The 22134-nt window shown below is 44.3% G+C and overlaps 1 protein-coding gene and 1 long non-coding RNA gene across 5 annotated transcripts in view; one reads left to right on the plus strand and one right to left on the minus strand.

The window, feature by feature from the left end:
* The window catches only part of FRAS1 (Fraser extracellular matrix complex subunit 1), a 149685-nt gene that overhangs the window by 97696 nt on the left and 29855 nt on the right, over positions 1-22134 (plus strand). For all 4 annotated transcript variants that reach the window (XM_072037126.1, XM_072037125.1, XM_072037124.1 and 1 more), the window contains exons 28-37: positions 2326-2652; positions 6801-6954; positions 10756-10934; positions 13794-13910; positions 16904-17018; positions 17544-17681; positions 18451-18483; positions 19213-19344; positions 20031-20156; positions 20739-20986. In XM_072037126.1, the coding sequence (XP_071893227.1) occupies positions 2326-2652; positions 6801-6954; positions 10756-10934; positions 13794-13910; positions 16904-17018; positions 17544-17681; positions 18451-18483; positions 19213-19344; positions 20031-20156; positions 20739-20986 (1569 nt within the window). The remainder of the gene's footprint in view (positions 1-2325; positions 2653-6800; positions 6955-10755; positions 10935-13793; positions 13911-16903; positions 17019-17543; positions 17682-18450; positions 18484-19212; positions 19345-20030; positions 20157-20738; positions 20987-22134) is intronic.
* The window catches only part of LOC119716735 (uncharacterized), a 48270-nt gene continuing 35787 nt past the window's right edge, over positions 9652-22134 (minus strand). Inside the window, exon 8 of the long non-coding RNA XR_011808932.1 lies at positions 9652-14090. This is a non-coding gene — a long non-coding RNA (uncharacterized lncRNA). The remainder of the gene's footprint in view (positions 14091-22134) is intronic.

Below are 22134 nucleotides of genomic sequence, written 5' to 3' on the forward strand. Positions count from 1 at the left end.
AAAGCTTGGAAGCAACCTCAATTTTTGTACCATTTGGAGCCTTAGCTTCTGGCACTGATAACGAAGCAGCTAGGCAGGACTTAAGCTGGTGTTCAGGTCAGGCAGATTAAACACAGCCCTCAGCTGAGAGGCAGACAGAGTCAGAAGTGGACTTAGGGGTAAGTGATCGAAGAAGCTGGCCCATCTAGTTTTGTTTGTGCAGGGAATTGCAGCAGAGCAGTCACAGAGCAATTATCAGGGAGGGCGAAGGAGTCCCTACTGTTTAAATTATTCTTTGGATCCGCGGATGGTCTAGTTCAGTCTCTTACTGCAAGGCAATTGAATGATGATTGATCCCCATGGTAGGGATGTCTTGACAGTCAAGAACATTTACTTAAAAGCAGTGGGAATTAAATGAGCATAAGCTTTTTACAGTGTGTCTCTTAAACTACTCTCCATTTCTGCTCAAGCTGATGGTACTGTCAGCTGTCCAGGTCTCTCGTTATTGCTGTCTAAAATCTGTAGCATGATATTGTGGAGGGGCATCACCCAAGAGGTGCTGAACAGGCAGTACATGCATGACTTGTTTCCTAAAGGTAGGCCCTCTAAAAGGCAAGGCACGAAGAGGTGTGCGAGATGCACATTGAGGGAGAGGCCATGGCATTGCAGAAAGGAGTTGTTCAAGGCCAGCAGAGCTACCTGTGCCCAATGCACCCCTCTGGTAGCCTTTGATTCCCACTCAAGCTGCGGGTGTTCCTCTGATGTGGCTGCGGGGGCTGTGGATGTGCTGGAGCTGCCCAGCTGAGCTCCTTGCTGGCTGCTAGGCACGGGAGCCAGAAGTTTCCCAGGGGCTCATTTGCTACAGGGGGATCCAGATTTCAGTACAAAATGTCTTGAGTTGTTTCCTGTAAGGCAGCTTCATGGTTAGGAATTTATCTATATATAAAAAAATTGCATTTTGGTGCTTTTAATTGTCACATTTCGTACGAGTCATTCCATAACTTCTGAAATGTTCTAGTTTGACTTTTAGTGTAAGAAAAACTGCTGATTTTGATCCTGTTGCATGTATATTGATTCTGGCTGGCGCTGAAACCTTTTCTCAGTCTGATCTCTTGTTTGCCTCAGTAGGAAATCCAGCTAAATAAGAGCTGCAGTCGCTGCCCTGGAATACATAAGTGAGGTTTAATAATAGGAATTTTGCCTGTCAATCGTTAATAACCCTGATAAGTTGTATTCAGGTGAGATGGCAGCAGTTAGCTCTCTGATGAGCATTGCCTGGGCTTTGACTTTGTCTCTGCAGGGTCACCCACATCCCGAGGCAGGGTATTACTGGTGGCAAATATTGTTTATTGTGATCAATAGAGATTTGAATTTTCTTGATGGCAAAGAACTAGGGAACTAATTTGAACCAGCAGGAGTGTGAACTCTAGCTGGTCTTCCTTCTAGCAGGAATAAGGCTGTGTGTAGTCTTCAAAGACAAGTAATGATGCTGATGACACCCAGATTTGCTATCTTTGAGATGGACTTAGTCAGTCCAAGACAAGCAAAAGTACATCCTTAAGTGTTAGCTGGTGGAAGTATTTCTACTTAGAAGTGTTAATTCAAGCCTCTGCCTGTCAGTTTGGCTCATTGTTGGATTCCTTCCTTCCTTCCTTCCTTCCTTCCTTCCTTCCTTCCTTCCTTCCTTCCTTTTTTCCCTCTTTGCTACTCATTTTAAACAGCTAACCTGGGCACACGGATTGTGCAGGGTCTTATTTTCAAGCATAAGCACTCTGAAAGACATCGAAGTTATCAAAGCTGTAGGTTATACGCAGGGAAAATGTGGTACGTCTCCATTCCTACCCTGAACTTCTCAGTCACATATGTAAATCTTCAGCATCCGAGGTGTCTGTGTTCCAGTTGGACCTGCTGACGTACACATGAAGTGTAGCTCTTCCAAAATAGTTGGGGTCCAAGTTTCCATTTGAATTGCCATGGATGGTAGTAAAGCAAAGCTGTGTCCCTTGTCTCCTATCCATGCAGGCAGCAAGGGAGTACAGACTCTGGCTGATAACTAAATTGCTTTCTATGTAAATGTCCTGAGTATTTTTCCTTGCTAAGCTTGCTGTGGCATGAGAATCCAATTTTAATGTAATTAAATCAGTCTAAATTGCTAGATATTATTCTATCTTCCCACTGGGGGGAAAGTGTGGAGAGAGATCCTCTGCTGCTTAGATACAGGAGGCTTCCAGAGGTGAAGCAAGCTAATTTCCTTAACCCCCTGTTTTTTTCCTTTTGTATTTTTTTTTCCTTTCCTTCAAGTCACTAAGATGAAGCAAACAGCTAAGAGATGCTTTTATGTTTCAGGCCCCATACGTGCTGAGAAATGAGGCTCTCCTGGTCCGCAGAGGGGAGATTGGAACCATAACAGACCTTTTGCTTGGCGTGAGAGATGGTGACAATCCTCAGGATGTCGTGCTGATGGTTTTAGAGCCTCCACGTCACGGGCAGCTGATCAAACCTTCTGGGAAGTCAGATTCTGCAATCCACATATTTCACCTCGATGACCTTGCTGGTGGACTGCTCCGCTACGCTCACGATGGCTCTGACAGCCAGGATGATGCAGTTCTTTTCCAAGTGAATGATGGGTACCACTTCCAGAACATCCTGTTCCTCATTAAGATTGCTCCCAAGGTATGTGCCGTGACATAACATCTCACAGGCAAATAAGAAGTAGTACTGCGTCCCTGAGGTGTCACTAATCCTGCGTTACCGTCAGGCTGTGCTCAGAGACAGGAGAAAGTAAATAGATCTGGAGTCGCAGGTGAGAGTTTTGCCATAGTGAGGGCAATAAATCAGAGTGGATGGAGGGAGAGAGGGCTGGTGAGATAGTCAGATCACTCACTGGGCTGATGGGAGCGTGGTGGGAGATACAAACACATGAATTCAATGACTTGGCTAACAGGGTGTGGCTTTGGTACTTTGGTGGTGGTGGTGTCAGGATCTCTGCTGTTCTCTCCATTGAAATCTTTCATCTGATCCTTCTGTAATGAGAGGACATAGATACCTAAGTTCAGAAAACATTCATAAGTATTTTAATTTTTGTTTTTTACTTGTATTGCGGTTCATAATTAAAAAAACAGCTGTTTGTCTCTTCCATGTTTGGACATGAAGTGGCACTGGGTATTAAATTTTACAGGGATTATGACAGTAAAATTAGAAACAGTCATGCTTTAATCTGTTTGGTTTTGAAATTAACCTCAGCCACAGCATGAAATGTATACCGTTTGTAGGGTGAAGGCTTTTAAAAATAAAGTTGCTGAAGTGCTCGCAAGCATTTCAGTTCTGGTATTGTGGTGCTGTAAAAAAAAAAAAAAAAGCTGAGAACTTCCTTATCCCTTAGTTAATGTGGAAGAGTAATAAAAAAAAGTCTACTGTTTGCAGTCTTTTTATGTATGGATCTGAGAATTGCACAATTTTTCTGTGCTTGTGCTCCATAAAAGGGAGCAAAAAGGAGATGCTATTACCCTTCCTTTGTCCTCCTCTCTGCTGTACTAGACGTCTCTGGTAGCACCTTGGGCATGCAAATTTCAAGGAAGGTCTACAAGCACTACGTGTGTCTGTGTGCAGTTAGCACGAGGAAGAACCAAACCCATTTGGACCCTGCGGGTGCTTCTAAATCTGAAGCAGTAATTAATGGTAATTAGTGACACGACTCAGACATCAGTCTGGAAATCAGAAAAGGTTGCTTACGAGGCTGGTGCTGGCTTATTAGACTCACAGCATAAGAGCAGCCCTGCCTGTGTTTTCTTTGCTCTTATGTGGCCCTGAAGAGGCCACAGATCAGGAGGACTGTGAAATGCTTGGATAGCACTCTTTTTTGTAACTTTTTTTGTTCTTGTTTTTGTTTTGCTATTGATTCAGTGGGGCCTTGTTGTAAATGCCAGTGAGGGTGAATCGCTGAGTTCCAGTTTCTTTCATTAGCTGCTTTTATGCTCCCTTGTCTCTCATTATCTTTCCAAGTCTCTGTGCAGCACTTGGCTGCAGAGAAGAATGAAGGTGGTGACAGAGGTGAGAGTGGAGCAGCTTTTAGTAGGAGGGGAGAGCTGGCAGACACCCAGCGCCTGCCTCATCCTAATTATTGTCTTTGTTGAGTAGCCTTGGGAGCTGAGAGGGATGCAGGGTTTGTTGCTGAGGTGCTGTCAGGACGGGCATGCAGAGACACTTCTCTCTTTCCTTGGTTTACACCCAAAGATTGCTGAAGAGCCTGGTAGGGCCCTGGCTGGAGGGGTGGGAGTTTGAAGGGTGGTTTTTAAGCCATGCTACTTGTCTAAGTACATGGAGCTTATTAGAATATACTGCTGGGTGGTTTTATATGCTAAGTCCTGGTGTGAAAGGACATTTCTAGGATTCCCATTCAATGTGCTCAGACAGTATAATTTTCAGACATTAATCCATAGAAGCACTGCGATGAAAATGTGAAAACATAAAAGGACAACATAACCTTCAAAGTATTATGAATTGGAGGCTTTTGTTTCTTCACAGCGGGTGCGCCTTGTTTGCTGCAAGGTCCTTTTTTCAGTCCCTGTGGTTACGAACAGCCTGCTTTTCCTAATTTGCCCCTATCCCAGCACTTCATCTACTGCAGGCTGAGCAGCTGGCCTCTATTTTGAGAGCTCTTAGTAATGATTTGCACTGCTGTGTATTTCTGTTGATGTTCTTTAACAGTTACAGCTTCTGTGAAGTTAATTTCAGACCTGCTGGTGCTCCATCTCTGGCAGAGCACCACCAGTGGTGCTGCAGTGGGGAACACTGAGCCCCTGCCCTACACAACGCGACTGCAGGCTGTGTCCTGTAAGTCAGACGAGGTCAGACCAACGCTCGTGTCATCTGCCTGCTGCTGGTGGGATATGGAAGCCTTCCCTTTCTGGATGCAGGAAAAGGACAGGAGTGTATGTTAGGACTTGTTGAATGTGCTGCCTCTGTTCACTTCATAAAACTTTGCCACGCAGGCACCAGCAAAAAAAAAAATCTCATGTGATTTTAGCTGTTTTGCTGAACACAGAGTGAGGTGAGCACTGTGATCAGGCAGTAGTTTGTCACTGGATATGTTTTTTTAAAGCTTACCAAGCAAAAAGAGCTGTCTCACGACTGTGTTTTTATTAATCAGCAGATCCACAACATCAAAGCCAGCTGGAAAAGGTTTTACAAAACGCCTGACTAGTTTAATGTGACCAGTGAAGAAGCACTCAATCATTTAGTTCCCCAAAAGCCAAAGGGTTCCAAGTTTATAGCAAAACTGTCACCTCGTATTGAGTTAGCATTTACTTAAAAACATTTTATTTTCAAACAGTGCATTTCACATGTCATGCTTTGAAGTGTGGCCAGTTCCTTTTTTCTCTCCTCACACAATAAATCCAGGGACCTTTCTGGCCTTTCTAGCTTGTTTGTTTCCATTTCTAAAGTTAGGCTTTGCTGGGTCTATATGAGCCACGATGTGGTCGCATCAATAAGGTCGGAGGAAAGTTATTGTACGCATTGGCAGGGTTCTCTAGGCTGGCACTGGGCCTGGTGTACTTCTTCACTGTTCTCTGTAAAAATAAAGCAACCATCACGCTGGGAAATTGTTGGTCCCAGATCGCGTGGAATTTAAAAATTAACACCTCAAAAGAAGTACAGATTAAATGGGTGAAAAATGCTCAGCAGACAGATGTCAAAATGGAGATGGGTAATGACCCTGCAATGTGGTTCTTTTTTGAAAGCATCCTTTTAGCCCTCTCTGGTGTCTCCACTGCTTATTTGGAAGAGAATAATAAAAAGGCTTTTTATCGGTTCTTGGGGTCAGCCATTATTATGTGGAATAGTGATGAGGAGGAAGATGATTGCTTACATGGAGCTGTCATTTTGACTGATGATGCAATTCACCACAGCCAGTTTCAAGATGAATCCTCAGACATCAAGAACAGAAATCACATTTACAACAAGTGGGCTTATAAGAAAGAGTTGTGACACTGAGGAGGTCACAGGGATTTCGCTGGCCTGTCTAACAAAGCATAAGCTAATGATGTAATGTAGAGCCAGTAAGGGCTAATACAGTCCTTGAAAGTCAGAGCAGTGTTACTGAAGTATATGCCAGCAGTGAAACCAGTACTGCATCCAGTCGTGACATCCAGATTTCAAAAAGCCTGAATGAAGACTCTTAAGCTGACTGAAAGAATTTTTCCCCACCTTGTGTTAGAAAAGCGTGAGGTTGGTTTTAAAACTGGGTTTGCTCATGGAGAGTTAGCAACAGTTAAGGGTGTGTGTAAAGATACTGGAGGGTGCCACCAAGAGATTCGTTTGAACAGGTAAGAAGCTGTGGTTCTATAAGCACCCTTGACAGTTGTATATTTTTAGAAATAAAATGAGGAGAGGTAACAGGAAAGGTGGATCCAAAAGCTGTTGTAGTTGAGTGGACACATTTTTTTTCCAATGGAGATGGCAGTGAATTTTCCACTGTGCCAAGGAGATAAATTCTGTCAAGACATGTCAAAAGTCAAGTGGAGAGGAAGTGAGGATGGTGGTGAAAGACAAAATTATGGAGGGAGACTGACACAGGAAGGTTTAGAGTTGGAGACAAGCAATTAGAAACGCTGTAAGGCCAGGCTGGTTCTGCAGGGGGAGAATTGTGTCCGAGGGCTACAGGTGAAAGATGCACATCCTTTCCTTGAAGAAGACGACTGGGGTTGAATGCCTAGGAAACTACAACATACTCGGTGTCATCCTTTTCACTTGAAAATCTGTTTGCACTGGCATTGCTGATGTTCAGGAAAGCCTCTTCTTGCTGTCCCCCTCACATGCAGAGTGACAGAAGCCCTCGGCTGGTGACAAATTCCCTGGTCTGGGTGCCCCAGGGAGGCATGCTGCAGATCTCCAAGACAATTCTGCACGCTGAGGTACCCGGTGCCCGTGACTCCGAGATAACCTACAACATCATCAAGGACCAGCCAAGACACGGTAAATTTCTTCGGAGTTTTATTATCAAAAACCAGCTGTAGGGTCTTGCTTTTCACCCTGCATGTCTCAAAGTCTTCAACCAGTAAATAAACGTGCAGGCTTCTGGTTGCTTCCAGGGAAAAGTATGTTCTTAGACTTCCCAGAGATGATTCTTCTATGGTATTTTGCCCACAAGAAGTAGCATTTGAGGGAATATTTCTTTGTGATACTATACTGAAGAAGTGCCACTAACCTCATCTTTTTCTAGTTCAGATGGGTGTGCGAAGTTACAAGGCACTGTTGGTCTGCTGAGTAATCTGAACTTCTGCCGCTGTTTTTCTCTAAGGGTAGTGAAATCCTGGTGGATTTACAGCTTTGCGAGAGCTGAATCTCACTCACTGCCAAAAGATAATAGCCCGTAATTAATGTCTGGTTTCAGAGCAGCATGGAGTAATATCTACCTCTAGAAACTGCTGAGCAAAAGTTTACCTTGAAGAATTGGAGAACTCCCTAAACTCCATGACATTTAATTTCTACTAATGGAAGAGGTTGTTGACTCAAACAGAAATCAGTGACATTTGCATCTATTTATAATTCTTGTTTCCAAATTCCTTTTGAGAAGCTCTGATCTCACCTCTCACAGCAATGGCTTTTGAAGTGACCCCTTGTGTAGGAAGGACTGCAGCTCCCAGAACATCCAGACCCAGGCTGAGGAGTCTGGAAGGTGCTGGGATTTGTGACTGAGATAGAAATACAGAGGAGCTGGATAGAAAAGAGAAGATGTCATACATGGAGGAAAAGAAAATAAGAACAGACAAGAAAAATACTATTTTCATCATCAGCATCCCCATTTTCTTCATTAGGACCATGTCTTAAAGTAGCATATGTTGTACTTCAGTGAAATGGTACAGTGAATTTTAATTTGCGGGGCCAGCTAAAATGAAAGGGTCACTTCAGCAACGTAAGTGCTGTGGTTTTGCCTTTTGCTGTAAGGATAGGCTGGTTTCCATAACAGCTGCTGGTACCTGACAGAGACACAGATTATGTTATTTTTGCAATTTAGTAGAGAACTAATTAATTTGTATTCCCTCTTTCATTTTCTGCAGATGGAGAGCTATCTTCTCATTTTTAATAAGCATTTACATGAAAACTAGATTTTTTCCCTGAGGAGTTTGTCTCCCGCTGCCTAACCCTAACCAAAATTTATAACCCTGTATATGTATCACCATAATTATCTCTGCTGTAATTAATTGCAATAACACAAATGGGTTTGTAGCTTCGAGTGAGGAATATGCAGTAGGAATCAACGATCTTCAATGTTTTATCTAAAATGCTATTTCACAGAAAGGGAGGAAAAAAAATAAGACAGAGAAATGTTGAAAATGGGTCCTTAATTAAGGAGGGCCTATCTGCTTATCTTAGTATTTGACTAATGGAAAAGGAATTCATACCTGTAGGAAATGCATCACGTGCTTTTAGGTAGGAAATAAACCACTTCAGAATTAGCTCCCACATTTCCGTAGCACAAGTACGTGTACAAAGAATGCTTCCTGCCCTTTATTTTGAGACCCAGAAACCCAACAGAAGGGATGTGACCTCCTCCATCTGCAGGGCTTGATTTGTTACTTCTCAGTTGGTTGCCAGAGCACAGTTGCTCTTTCTAAGGATCTCTTTATGCTGAACATGATTTTGTCCATAGAAATAGAACTGGTGTCCTCCCTGGCTCTTCTCCCAGGCCACAGGATGCCTCAGCATAGCTCTGTGAGTTGAAAAATACTTATTTCTCTGAGTAGGCATTGTAATACCCTAAGCTGCTCCATGTGGTGTACGTTCTTAGAGGATGAAATTTTTAAAGCCAGTGAAAAGTGATATTTGTCCACTCCTAAAAGAAGAGACCTCAATGCCTGAAGCTTCTAGGCAGCCCTGGGAATGCAGCTGTCTCAGTGGATTTCAAGAAATTGCTTGAGTGTACACAAGCTGTAAGTTAATGAGTGTAACACATCAGCAGGTGCTTTTCTGTTTAAAATAAGTTTGAAGTGAGATGGTGATCACAAACTATTTAAGTAAACACCACAGAGTTGTTCTTCCTGAGTGAGTGAAATACTGATTGATAAGACATGTAGGCGTGCATCTTGCTTAAAGCTGCTGTATGTTCTCATCCTGTCTTCTCTTCCTCTGGGAGGGGCAAACAACTTGCAGGTCCTAACTCCTTTGGGTATGTGATTAGCAGCTTATAAATCACACAAAAGATTCAGGTGGGAAACTCCCGTGAGCAAAAGCATCAGACTGGGAATGTAATTAGGGCAGTGGATTTCACCGATAAGGGAATATTAGCAGACAGTTGGATTATAAAACACAAGTGTGAGATTTCAGTTTGAATTATCTTTTTACTACACCGTTGGAGGGTGGTTTGGGGAAACGAACTGCGAGAGCTTCTGCTGGATATTTTGCATAACAGAATGATTAATGCTGTAGGAGGAGCTGGAGTGAGTTATAATAAATGTGGCTTCTGAATTGGTAGCCATGAGGGGTACGTTCAAAGATGGGTAAAAAACGTACAATATACAACCAACGAGTTACGTAGAGAGCAGCTGAATTATATATAGCCAGGAGTAGGAAAGATTGGGGAAACATATTTTTTTCCACAGATTGTGTTAACTCCCAAGCAATTAAATTACATTGTAAAATAGAAAAAAAAGATGCCATTTATTTTGATAATATAGTTCTTTGTCAGGTTTTTATTTCCTTTATGTATGTGGATGGAAAAATGTTCACATTTTGTGTGTCTCGGGGAAACTGATGACCAAGGTTTTGATACCCTTCTCTTGGTGGGTAGCACGTGGCTCTTTGATTAATTGTGTCGAAATAATGGTTTTAGAATAAAGTCTGTTGAATATCACTAGTGACATCTAAATTCAGACCTTGCAGGCATACGCGAGGAAAGCTGAAAAACAGTGGGACGTGCTTCCATCCTGCTCTTCTCTCTCACATCTGCAGTGGAGCCAGTGACGTTTCAGTCCAGCTGAGAGCCTGTTTGTCAGTACAAAAAAACAGAAATAAGCTGAATGTTAGAGATACAGAAGCTCCATACCCTTAGGAGTAGGAGCTATGAGCCAGGGCATACAGGCTTTCTGTACAACCTATGATACAGAGGTTTTTTTACTCTGTCTGTTCAAGAGCTCTTCTTCAATTAAAGATTTCTGTTCAGAGAAATCGGTTGAGGATACTTCTTGGTGTAATAAGCGCCCAAAAGAGCTAGAAAATAGCTGACCTTGAAAAATTAGTGTGCTCTATTCTGATAGTTAAGTTGTACCCTTGAGGGGAAGATGGATAGTCTGCTGCAGTGCCTTTAACCCTGATTGTGTCTCACTTCTCTCTTGTCCTTCCATGGGAGCTGCAAAAAGTGAGGCACGTCCTTTGTGCCTGCTCTTCTGCTCAGTTTGTCAGATGGGCAAATTTCAAGGTTTCAGCACAATTTCAGTGTGCTGGTCAGTGGGCAGAAATACATTTTGGGCGTTTGAAGTCACAAATCCTTTTTTTTGCTTGGCCATGTATTTCTTCTGTGTCCTTGTACAAGCTGTTTGATCTGCCCTTTGCCTTGGCACACAGGAAATAAAATTTCTCTGTGTCACTGGGGTGTTGCGAGGTCCTTTGGTGGTGTATAGGAGCTCTACTGCTGAATCTGCTTGGCTCACTAGGTGGGAAAAGATGTAGAGCTGGTGGGCATTTGTCTTTGGATGCTCATTCGTTGTTGAAAAGGCAATATCTTTTCCTTGTTTTCTCACAAGTTGTGCCCTGGCTGTTCATCCTTGCATTCCCCAGGTGAAGTGGTGCTTCTGGTCCCAATGCCAGCAGATGGCCCAGCAGACTCCTGGCAGCTTTTGCCTGATGGAAGAGCGGCTTCTCCTACAACTTCTTTTACCCAGCAGGACATCAACGAAGGCATTGTGTGGTACAGGCACTCTGGAACCCAAGTAGAGAGTGACTCCTTCCAGTTCCAGGTACTCCTCCCCTTCATATTCCCACAGAGCAGTTCTGCAGGCATTTTTCTCTGAGATTATTTAGTCTGCCATTCCCACTGCCTTTTGACATGAGCTTTTTCTATATATGCACACGTATACACAAACACACACACAAATATGCATATAAATATATATGCATATTTACACACAGACCAGTTAAATATAATTATGACATATATACATATTTACATGCAGACTTATGTGTATGTAGTTGCACGTTGTTTTTCTGTAAATGAATGTCCACGTGTTGATGTCTCAGGGTGGATGCACTCCTTTTTTGTATTCCTGGGAGACTGTCATTCGTGTCCAAGAAAGCTTTTACTGTGTGAATCACCGCATTTGATCTGTAGCAGTGGAGCCAGCCAGCTGCCCACAGTGTTGGGCCTCATGCACTGGCATTAACCTTCTGGATGTCAAGTCACAGGCCATATTGCAAATCTGGAGAAAACTGTCTTTCAAATAGCATCTAACGTTTGACATATTAAACTAATAGCTGGTCTGACTTCCCATAGAATAATCCTATTTCAGGAAGAAAAGGGTTTTGTAGAAAAGGAGTGTTGTTATCCTAGCACCCACTAGCTTTCGTAGGCAGGAAGGTGATCTCAGAGCAGGAGTCCCCAGAGGGAATGGGCAAGCAGGTGAGCGCTTCTAATGACCATGAGAGGAAACCTGCAGGCTCGTAGCAGCCTGTCAGAGGGACAGTGTAACCAGAGACTGATGGTTTCTGTGATGTTGATCACTTCTGCAGTGGCGCTGTGCCTGTGGGGTAGGATTGACCCTTGGGGATGCTCTGTTGATATGCTTGGGGTTGGTGTGAGAGGAACCATCTTTTGGGGAAGAAACGGGAACAGGAAATGTTTTTTTGCCTGCCAATCATTAAAAGACGTAACAGAGCAGGTAACAAGATAACTCCCATCCTTCTTGTCATCTGCTGTCCCCTTTCCCCTAGCTTTCTCTGAGATAAGGCTTACCCCAGGAGACGAGGGAAAAGCCAGGATGTGGGTCCAGACAGCCATGTGGCTGTCCTAAGGATCCTCCATCTGGGTAGAAAATCTGCTCGAGGAGATCCTTGAAGTCCTCTGGCTCACACTTTCCTAGGACATCCCTGCAAATCCAGACCTGAGTGAAAAGGCAGAGTGTGTTACTGCAGCTCATATCCTGGCAGTTTTGATGTCCCTTTTCAGACAGCAGGTTTCACCCCTTGGTACTACACAGCAAATACATCTCCCTTTCCTAAAACCCGTAACATTTACTCCAAGTGGAAAGTATTCTAAGTGCCTTTTTTAAGTGGTTTGTTTTGCAAGCTCCAAAACCAAACAGCCCTCTTGATTTCTGCAGTCTCTCAGCTAATAATTAAATTTTTGGTGTAGAGTAGTTCTTGCAGGCAGACAAAAAGGTACAAGTATTCTCCAGCAGATGTAACACTAAAATAAATCCCACCTCCCCACAGGTTTAATGGCCATAAAATTCCTCAGACAGGTCCTTGCTGTTTGAGTGGAAGGTTTAACAGCATCCCATAATGCTAAGGCAACACGAACACTTGCTTGCAGTGTTTGTTACATCTGGTTTAAAACTCAGAAGCTGTTACTGTAGCACCGGTGAGGCAATTAAGGTAATTTCTAAAGTAATTAACATAAGTGATAATGAGGAAGTTGTGAGTGTTGATGTTGAACAAGCTAATCTTTAGCTTAATTGCCATGTTCCTCTTATAGAGTATGCATTTTGCATGAGTTAAATGTTTGGTTTTAGTAGGTAGCGCTAATTGTACGGAGAGCCCTGCTGAGAAAGGAAGCTGTGATTAGCCGGGTGACATCAGGAGACCAGAACACATCTGGCTGAGTCCTGAACTGTGGCTTGGGGCACATCAGAAAAAGCTGACAAGTTGTTTTCCATCAGTACTTTGACAGTCACTGTTCAGATGACAGGAACTCTGAAGCGGTCCGGCAAATGGCTAAAATAATTCCATTCAGTTCAGCAGAGCGTTTTTAATGCATTTTCTTGAAATTGTGGGCTGAAATCCGTTCTGGCTGACAGAGGGCTCTCCCCGTTGAAGTCAGGTGTGGACTTTCATCTCTGCTGACAGATGAAGCTGTAACCAAGTCTAACGAAGAAGGAGGCTGTATTTCTGTGGGGGCTTGCCTCTCAGGATTGCTATGAACACTTGGAGGCATATCTCTATGGAATGGTTTTGGTCCTTTGAATTGTTGCCAGTGGAATAGCACTTGCTTTATATATCATTAATATGAGTTTGCTACTACAATTTAGATACAATTGACTTAATTTTGCTGCTGGAGTGCCATATGGGAAACCTTTATGGGTCTCTCTGAAACAGAAGCACAGGCTGTCTTGGGAGATGTTGGGATCATGGGGAGTCATTGCCGTTGTTAGAAAACCAGTTGTTTTTACCTTATCAGCATAATGGGTTGCCATTTTAAGGGTGAGAAGAAGGTTTAAAGACAGGTTATCTTTTCTGTTCTTTTGATGAAGAGTTCCACTAAAATATACAGACAATTGAAGTAAAACTGAGGCAGTGACTGGCAGAGGGTGGGAACGAATAGATGAGGGTAGAGAACTGTCAGACAGACATCCTTCATATTGGTAATAAAGAAGTGAACCACTTATGGACTGTACAGGCAATTATGGAGAAGCTGGTTACTGTTTCGAGGCCTCAGTGCCTGGCAGTTGGCATCCACATGTGCATTGGGTTGGTGTCTGCTGGAACAGTGCATGTCTTTGCCTTCACAGGCTAGGAGAAGAGACGAGGAAAAGTATGAAACTGGTCTTGAAATGCGGTGATGTCCTCTGTCAGGTTTCTATTCATGGATCTTCTGTTCTCAGGTGTCCAGCTCTGCCAGTCCGCAAGCCAGCCTGGAAAGCCACGTCTTCAACGTTGCTGTTCTTCCGCAGACACCCAGAGCTCCTCAGCTTTCCCTTGGCTCCTCTTTGCACATGGCTGTAAGTGTGAAACATCCCTGACTGCTGGTTTCAGTGTTCCTTCTGCAATACTCATTGACCAAAGCCTCACATCGAGCAGTAACCACCAAATGTTGATTTCTCTGCTTGCTGTAGTCTGTGCAATTGTGCTTCGTTCAAAGATTGAATCCAAGGAACAGGGTGTATGCACCAGATAGATAACTAGAATACAAAGAATAATAAAAAAAATAAATTTGAAAAGCTAGATAGCTTGGAAGAAGAAGTGGTTGAAGAAAAAAAAAAAAAAACACACCAAGAAATAAAAAACATTAAAAGGTAAAAAAAAAATCAGTATTAGAAGTGCTGAATATACAGACTGGAAGGGATGGGGAAAAACTTCAAACATTTTTTATGGAATTCCTAGCAGTTTCAAAATACTGATTTCTGAGAAGCCATTAGGAATGGCAAAAGAGAAAAACTGTGGATTAGGGAGACATCTTGCCAGTAATTCCACTGCAAACTTTACTTATTGGAACAGTAGCCCGCCCACATCAGGAAGCTTTCATCAATCACTGTAACACCAGGAACACAGGTTACAAACTGAGCTATTTTTTCTTGCAGCATTGATTCTGGGAACAGCCATATTGATAACAGTGGTCTCTCTAACGTAGTTACATCCCTGATTGTGTTAATTTAAAAGATGACCTCAAAGTTTAAAGTTGGTTTTGTGAGCCCTCCAATTTTGGTGCGTGTCTTGTCCGTGTGTCCTCATCATATGTGGGTGAAATCCAGCTCTCCCCATTCTTTCTCCTGCTGCCTTCTGTCACCTCTTGGATCCTATAGGGTGGGATCCTGAGTGCATGGGCTGGAGGAGAGCTACAGGGCTCTGCACCTGTGTCATCAGGAAGCTCGGAGAGCCAGGATCTTAGAGGCAAGGAGTTTTTTTCAGGCATCACCTCAGCCACCTAGCCTTGCTGTGGTCTGTGGGGCTCTCTGTGGGTGCCCAAGATCGTAGTCCATCCTGAGGCAACAGCAGTGAGGCGGAGGAGGCTGTGATGAGAACGCAGAGAGAAGCACCTGCAGGAAATGTGTGCAGAGCTGAGGCCAACCCTTCAGGCAGGAGCTGCATGCTGGGAGAGCTGGGGCTACAGGCTTGACTGGAGCGTGCAGTCATCTTTGGCACCGCTCACTCCTGGTGATTTATTTAGAGCGTGCGAGGTGCCAGCAGTACGCTCAGCACTGTCAAGCAGAAAGCCTGTGTCCACAGGTGCTCCCTGACAGACAAAAGCACGCTGCAAGGCCTGTGAGATGCAGGAGGTGTCCCAGGGGCAACGGGTCCCCAGGAGAAGCCTCCTAAGGGGACACAAAAGACCTCAAAGCCAGGACAGCCTGCAGGGATGGGGCCAGGAAAGACTGAAGGAAGCAGTGTGAGAAAGTTTAGTGAAAAGTCCTGACACAAGGGCCTTGTCGGGGTTTAAAATAGTGGTGACCTTTCACAGGCAGTAATAAAACATGCTCAGGCTGCTACTTGGAGCAATAGGCAGCAATGTGTCTTCTTTCTCTTGACTTTTTGTTGTTGCCATTATTGACAAAATTGATGGCATAGGTGTCTGGCTAAGCCGTGTAGTGCTGGATTTTATAGCTAATTAGACACCACAAAATTCAATAGCGCCGTAAAATACGTTTTAGTGAGGGGCGCCTCACAAACTGCGGGTCCTACCTCTGGGAGAGACAGATTGGCCTTGGAGGCAGCTGTGAGGCAACCATAACCTTAAATCTTTTCCTGGTGTCAGCGTGATTGAGTTCTGCTCATCCATCCTCAGACTCCTTCAGAACGAGACTGTCTTCTCAGCTGAAGAGCAAGCACAAAATGTGCAGCCTTCCCACACCTGTAAACGCTGCCTTTGAGTGTCCTACCAAGAAAGGTCAGAGAAAGTTTGGTGACGCTTCGGTGGCAGACACCTCTGCTGTTCTTCCTTCCCTCAAGTGACCTGTTTTCCCCGTACTGATACAACTGATGGCAGGAGCCTGAGCTTTTGCACTTGATGAATGCAAAGAGACTGGGTTTGTGAAGGAGACAATGTTGTAAGCATAGGAAAAAGTTCTCCTCCCTTCCCTTCCCAAGGTGGCTGCATGAAAGGGACGCCGCTGTTAATTTTAAGCCTTTTTTGTACAGAGGCTGTATAAAGTGGTGCTGGTATCTTGACTCCAGTTAGATATGTGACTCTCGCACACCTGAGAAGGGTTTGGTGCCATTTGTGATGCAGTGAGCTGCGGTCAGGGAACCTTCCTCTGGTGTCCAGACCGGGCCTCAGGAGCAGCAGGATGAGGCTACCTCAGACTATACCAGAGAACTAGCTAGGCAATGAGTTATATCCTTGGCCAGGGAGTTTTTGATTAAAACAGATTTTTCTTCATCTGTTCTTAGTTGCTGTAGGCAGAATAATGAAACTCCTCCACCTGTGGAGGTTGTGCATCTGCGGGGTACAGAGCACGCTAATGACACCGCCAGTTTTCCAGACAGCCTGAAGGTGTGGGGGTAAGCTCAGAGTTACAGGAAGGAGGAGCAAGGACAAACAAGAAAGATCCTTGTTTGTCTCCTTTTTTTTCCCAAAAGCTTATGGACCCTTTCTAATTCTCCAGAAAGAACTTAACAGAGGTGGGCCTGTATAGTGGCGTCTTCTGTTGAACATGATAGTACTCTGCTCAGCTTCTGCACTGCACATTCAGTTTGGCTTATAGATGAGTTGACAGTGAGATTAGATGGTTCCTAAAAGCAAATTTTACTCGTTATTAAGCTTTATTATCCTCTGCAATCTCATCCCAATTAGTTCCTATCCTGTAGGAGTTTGGAAAACTTGGTAAAGGTTCAGCCCATCTGTTCCTTGCCAGTTTTAGGTCTAAGAACTATACCTTTACATTCAAAGACTGTCTTACATTGAAGTATAGCAAAGCAAATTCTCACTTGTTGCAGTTCTTGCTGAGTCTTCTCATGTCTCTGGCACTGATGCTCTTGGTCTAATGTGTTTATCGAGGTGCTGGAGGACCGTGTGACGGTGATTGAGCCCCATCACCTATCCTTTGTAGACCCGGAGATTCCCAGTGAAAAAATCCTGTTCAATGTGACTGTCCCTCTCCTTCCCGGACAAGGCAAGTGTAGCTGTTCAGAACATGACAGATTGCTGCTGAATTAATTGTTATACTTTCTGAGCACATCTAATGTTTTTTTGTTGTTGTTGTTTTTGTTTTTCCTGGAGTATAATTCTGTGGAGGCATCTGCTAAGCTGTTTGGCCTCCTTCATTAGCTTTCAAACATCTTGTTTCTTAACCCAGTTTCTCCAGCTTGTTTAGGAGTAAGCTGCAGCACAGAGACATTTTTCTTAGTATTGTCTGGAATATATTGAATGTTGCGCTCCATGGCTTTCTGTTTCTAGACTCTCTAGTGAGAGGTATTTGAGGAAATGGCTAAGTGAGGAATCTGTTTTAATTTCTTGTGTCCTGTATTGGTTGGTAGAACCCATACTGCATGCAGTCACAGCCATCTGACTCATTCAGCAACAACTGAAGATGTAAAAAGAAGTATCAGGGAGAAAAAAAGAAGCCACGACCCTTGGTATCTGGTTTTAAAATTAAAATTGATTCCTTCTATTAATACTGAGCTCTCTGTTTCTGTAGGTATTGTGGAGCACAGAGACAGGCCTCTCTCCCCAGTCAGGTATTTCACTCAGGCAGATATAAACCGTGGCAAGATTGCTTATCGTCCACCCACGGCAGCTCCACACTTGAGAGAGATCATTGCCTTCTCATTTGCAGGTAAGGAGTTGAATGTTCTTTGCAGCACCAAGTCAGGCTGCTGGTCCTCCTTCAGTCCTGGAATGACTTTGGTTATTTCCATACTCGCTAGGGCTTGTGACATGAATGATATAAAGAACATGGGAATCTGCTTTGTGGGAACATTCCAAAAGTTCACCCAATTCTTGTGACTTCAGCATGATTTTCCCTCTTGTTCAGTATAGCAACATGCAGTGAATTATGGGAATATGGTCGTGTTCACTACAGCATTTAGCACTGTTGACACTACTACTGGATGCTGCACTGGTCAAACTGCTGATCTGGTGCTTTGTGGTTAGGAATTACTGCTCCTCCCGTGCTTGAGATCTGTGCTGCCCTGAGTGTTTAGTTCTTGAGATTGAGACAGGAAATGATGAATACAAACTGAATCAGTTTAGCCAGGATATTGGATTTCTACCATCAAAGGAATAACAACCTGGAGCAGGAGATAGAGGGGCAAACAATGTGACAAACCTCAAACATGTTTGACCAGTCGATACCTAGGATTGTGTGATGCAGTTCGATGCATCACCATGCCCTCCACTGGCACCAAGAGGGTTTTTCACAAACTGAAGGAGGGCAACGTGTTCTCTCAGTACCTGGAGAGAAGGCAATGGAAAAGAGCGCTTTCCTTGGTAAGGAAAGATTCCTGTCTGGTTGGACAACAGCACTTGCTTTCTCCAAATGTTGTCTAAATTCACATCAGTATGTTCTAACCATAATTACTCTGTGCTTATATTTATCCCGCCAGGTCTTCCAGAGTCAGTGAACTTCAGATTCACAGGTATGAAAACCAGTGGCTCTTTCCTGGCCAGAGCAGTTTTCCTCTTTGTGCCCTTCACGGTGCCTGTTAGTCCTTGGCACAACTATGGGCACTCTGTAGGAATTTCTGGAAGTGCATGTGCCTGGAGAATACTCACTTATCTGTGTCCCAAAGTGTTTTATAGAAGCCAAGATGAAGTTCAGTAGACAAACCTTTTTCAGTAGTTGCCTCAAATGTGTCCTAAAAGCCTCATTCATTCCTATTTTTCCTCCAGTGTGAACAAGGGCATCAGTGGTTTGCTCTGCTTTTTTTTTTTTTTTCTTTAATGTACTATGGAAACATTTCCACAATTAAATTGCTACTAATAAGCTGCTTGCTTACTTAATACATATTCCCCTTTCCATGTGCTACCTAGCACAGGTTTGCAGTGATCCACTAGCAAAGAGAAGTGCATGCTCTGACTTACAAGTGCACCTGATACATACATGGAAGATAGTATGTACACAGCCACACATGCACAAGCTTATTCAAGTTACGATCATCATACTAAGATGAGTTAGGAACAAAGATAAAAAAGTACATCTGGATATGTGTGGATTATGTTTTATGTCCATAGACAAAGGTGTAAATTGACAGGGTGGGAAGAAAGTCAGCAATGCGGGGTGGTGATGTGTAGAGAACAGTCAATTTCCAATGCGAGTCCCTGAAAAAACATCCCTACACTGAGGCGTGGTTTCTGTCTGTGCCTAGTGTCTGATGGAGAACACACGACCCCGGAGATGGTGTTTGTCATTCATTTGGTCTCTGCAGAGCAGAAGCCTCCAGTCTTCCAGATCACAGCTCCGTTCCTGGAGGTCAGCCAGGGGGGCAAGGCCACCATCGGTGAGTAGGGTGGAAAGGGTGAGGTGGCAGAGCTCTGCCTGAGGTCTATTTACTTCCAGGAGGCCACATGGATGGAGCAAGGGAGAGCTTTGGTCTCATGCACCTCCGTGCATTCAGCTACGGGGCTGTGCTAGTGCAGGTGTAACAGGAGGCACTGAGAAAACTGTGCAGTGGTGCCTCAGACAAGTGTCTGAGCATGAGGCAGTGCTCCTTGGTGTATGGTGTGTCTGTTCAGCAGCTGAGTCTTGGAGAGCATGATCAGGGACATACTGCTTCCTTACTTTTCCCCTCTTAAGTGCTGTTGCACTGATTTCTTTGTCAAAAGCCACTTTCTTGTGGTGTCGGGGTTTTCTGAGGCTTTTACAGATAGCTCCCTTCTATGTGAATGCATGCACATCTCATAAACTGAGGGTTTGTATAGCTGTCATGCTGGCAATACTGTGACTCGGGTGTGCGGTAAGTTCTTTGATACAACACCTGATCTAAACATTAGCAGGGAACTACTTTTTTCCATGAAGTCAGCAAACCCTTGGGCTACGGATGCTCCAGAATTACTTGACTTTCCAGGTACTGATTAAATTAAAGCTTTTGGGCTCCATTCACAAAAACTGATCACCAAACCTAAGGAATATTCCCAGTGCAGTATCTGAGGGTGCTGAAGCCTGTGTTCTCTTTCCCTGGCATAGGGATCCAGCTGGCTGTGAGTGACACAGATACAGCTCCTGAGGGGCTCTTCTTTGAGCTGGTGAAGCCTCCCCATCATGGCATTCTGCTCAAGCAGGGCGCAGGTGTGCAGGAGCACATGGGAGCAGGTGAGTGGAGAAGAAATACCCCTCAGTGCAGGGGAGGAGGTGAGCATGGGCCTGTCCACACAGCTGGTTCAGTTGGGCAGGAGGAAACGGGTGCCTCTGACAGAATTCAGTGTGTCAGTTGTTCAGCTGTGCTGCTCAAGCAGTCAAATACTTCTGTGGAGTTTTACTGTTGATTTTGGTGGCAGCAGTTTTCCAGTGTGTGATCAGATGAACAAATATTGTCTATAAGAAAGGAGTGCAAACAGAGATGTGGAGAGGGAAGCCTTATCTAGTTATGACAGGCATGAGCTTACAAAGCAGCTGGGAAGAAAGGAGGATCTGTGCACTTCCAAAGAACTGTCACTGAAGGAGTCCCAAAGAGTGACAGCGTCTGGAAAACAGTTAAGGTTACAGCTTTTGCTCTGCCCTACATACATACTAAGTCCTTAATAAATGTCTCCGTAACTCACAGCTCAGTAAGTTTGGCATTAAATGCCAGGTGAGCACGTGATTAAGGCTTTTGCTGAACTGGGGCCTTCCGCCATTTGAATTGGATTGGTGCTCTGAACGGTCTTCCTGACTCGTGCATTTCTTTTTGGGAAGGCGACACTTTCACCTACGAGGACGTCACTCGAAATGCTCTGCAGTACGTGCACGATGGCTCGTCGGCCGCAGAGGACAGCATGGAGATCTCTGTCACCGATGGTGTCACCACAGTGACCACAGTGCTGCGGGTGGAAGTGTCCCTGCCGGATAACAACGGCCCGCAGCTGGCCCCGGGCTGCTTGTTGGCAATCACCGTGGCTAGCAAAAGCTCCGTGACTCTCTCTCGATCGCACCTTGCTTATGTTGTAAGCTGTCATCTATTTCTAAATGCGGTGAATGCTGGCAGCGTCTCATTCCTAATCCCCCCGCAGACCCCTTGCAACCCACACCTCCCTGCCCTTAGTGTGGATTCTTGGCAAAGAGCTCAAGTTTTTGACTGTCTCCTGACTACGGCTGCCAAAACGGGGATAATAGACTCTTTCTTCCATCAGGGTTTTAAGGCTATCCCTGTTTGACTGGAACAGAGGTAAACTGCCATGCTAACATGAAAACTGAGTTAATCCCAGATTTTTCTATCAAACAGACTTGCTAACAACACACATGGATTTGCTAGTTGATAATCCCTTGAAAATTTCTGCCCTCTCACCCCCTTCAGAAATTGCCTGCTGCTTTTTCTGCACACGCTTGAGGGTTTGTTTTTTTTGAGCAACCCCAGATGCTGTGCTCCTTGTTAGCCTGGAGTTTGAATCAGTGTTTGTGTGTTGTACGAGAGTCGTCCTGCTGGTGCAATTCAGGGAAAGGTGTTCTGCTTGTGGCTGATACAGCTGCAGAGACACCAGCAGTGGATTTGGGGTATGCGGATGTGCTCTCCTTACAGAGGAGGCTGGAGAGATGACAGTGCACGTGTGAAGCTGGAGAGACCTCATGTAGTGGCTGTCACCCAGATGGTTAGGGATCTGCAGGGAGTCAGGTAGGATAAGAAGGCAAATGAATGCTTTTCTTCCAAAGGATGTGTCTGGGTATAAGCCAGGGGTCTGTTCTGTTCTCCTTAGGAGGCAGAAGGCTGACAAGGGAGCTGTTCAGGTTTAATCTGCGGAAGAGAACAGTCACAAGCAGGAGGATTTCGTTCCTGATCCATATACTGAGAAAATGATTTCTGCCTTGGGTCTTATCTTTCAGGCAACCATGAAAAACTTTGATAAGAAAGATGACATCTGAGCCATGAGATCGTAGAGAGTTTGTACCCTGTGTAGTTAGAAAGAGCCAAGAACAGCTTTTAGTTTAATACGCAATTGGCATTTGCAGCATCGCTTCACATTAACCTTTGTTTTACTAAGAACTGAATTTAGCTGTATCTCTGTCTGAAGCATTGGTGGGCAACAGTTACTCCCTCTGCCAGGTATCAGATAAATCCTGGCTCACTTTTTCTGGAGTCAGGGAAAGATATTACATA

This window comes from Anas platyrhynchos, chromosome 4 (assembly GCF_047663525.1).
Source record: "Anas platyrhynchos isolate ZD024472 breed Pekin duck chromosome 4, IASCAAS_PekinDuck_T2T, whole genome shotgun sequence".
Classification (NCBI taxonomy): Eukaryota; Metazoa; Chordata; class Aves; order Anseriformes; family Anatidae; genus Anas; species Anas platyrhynchos.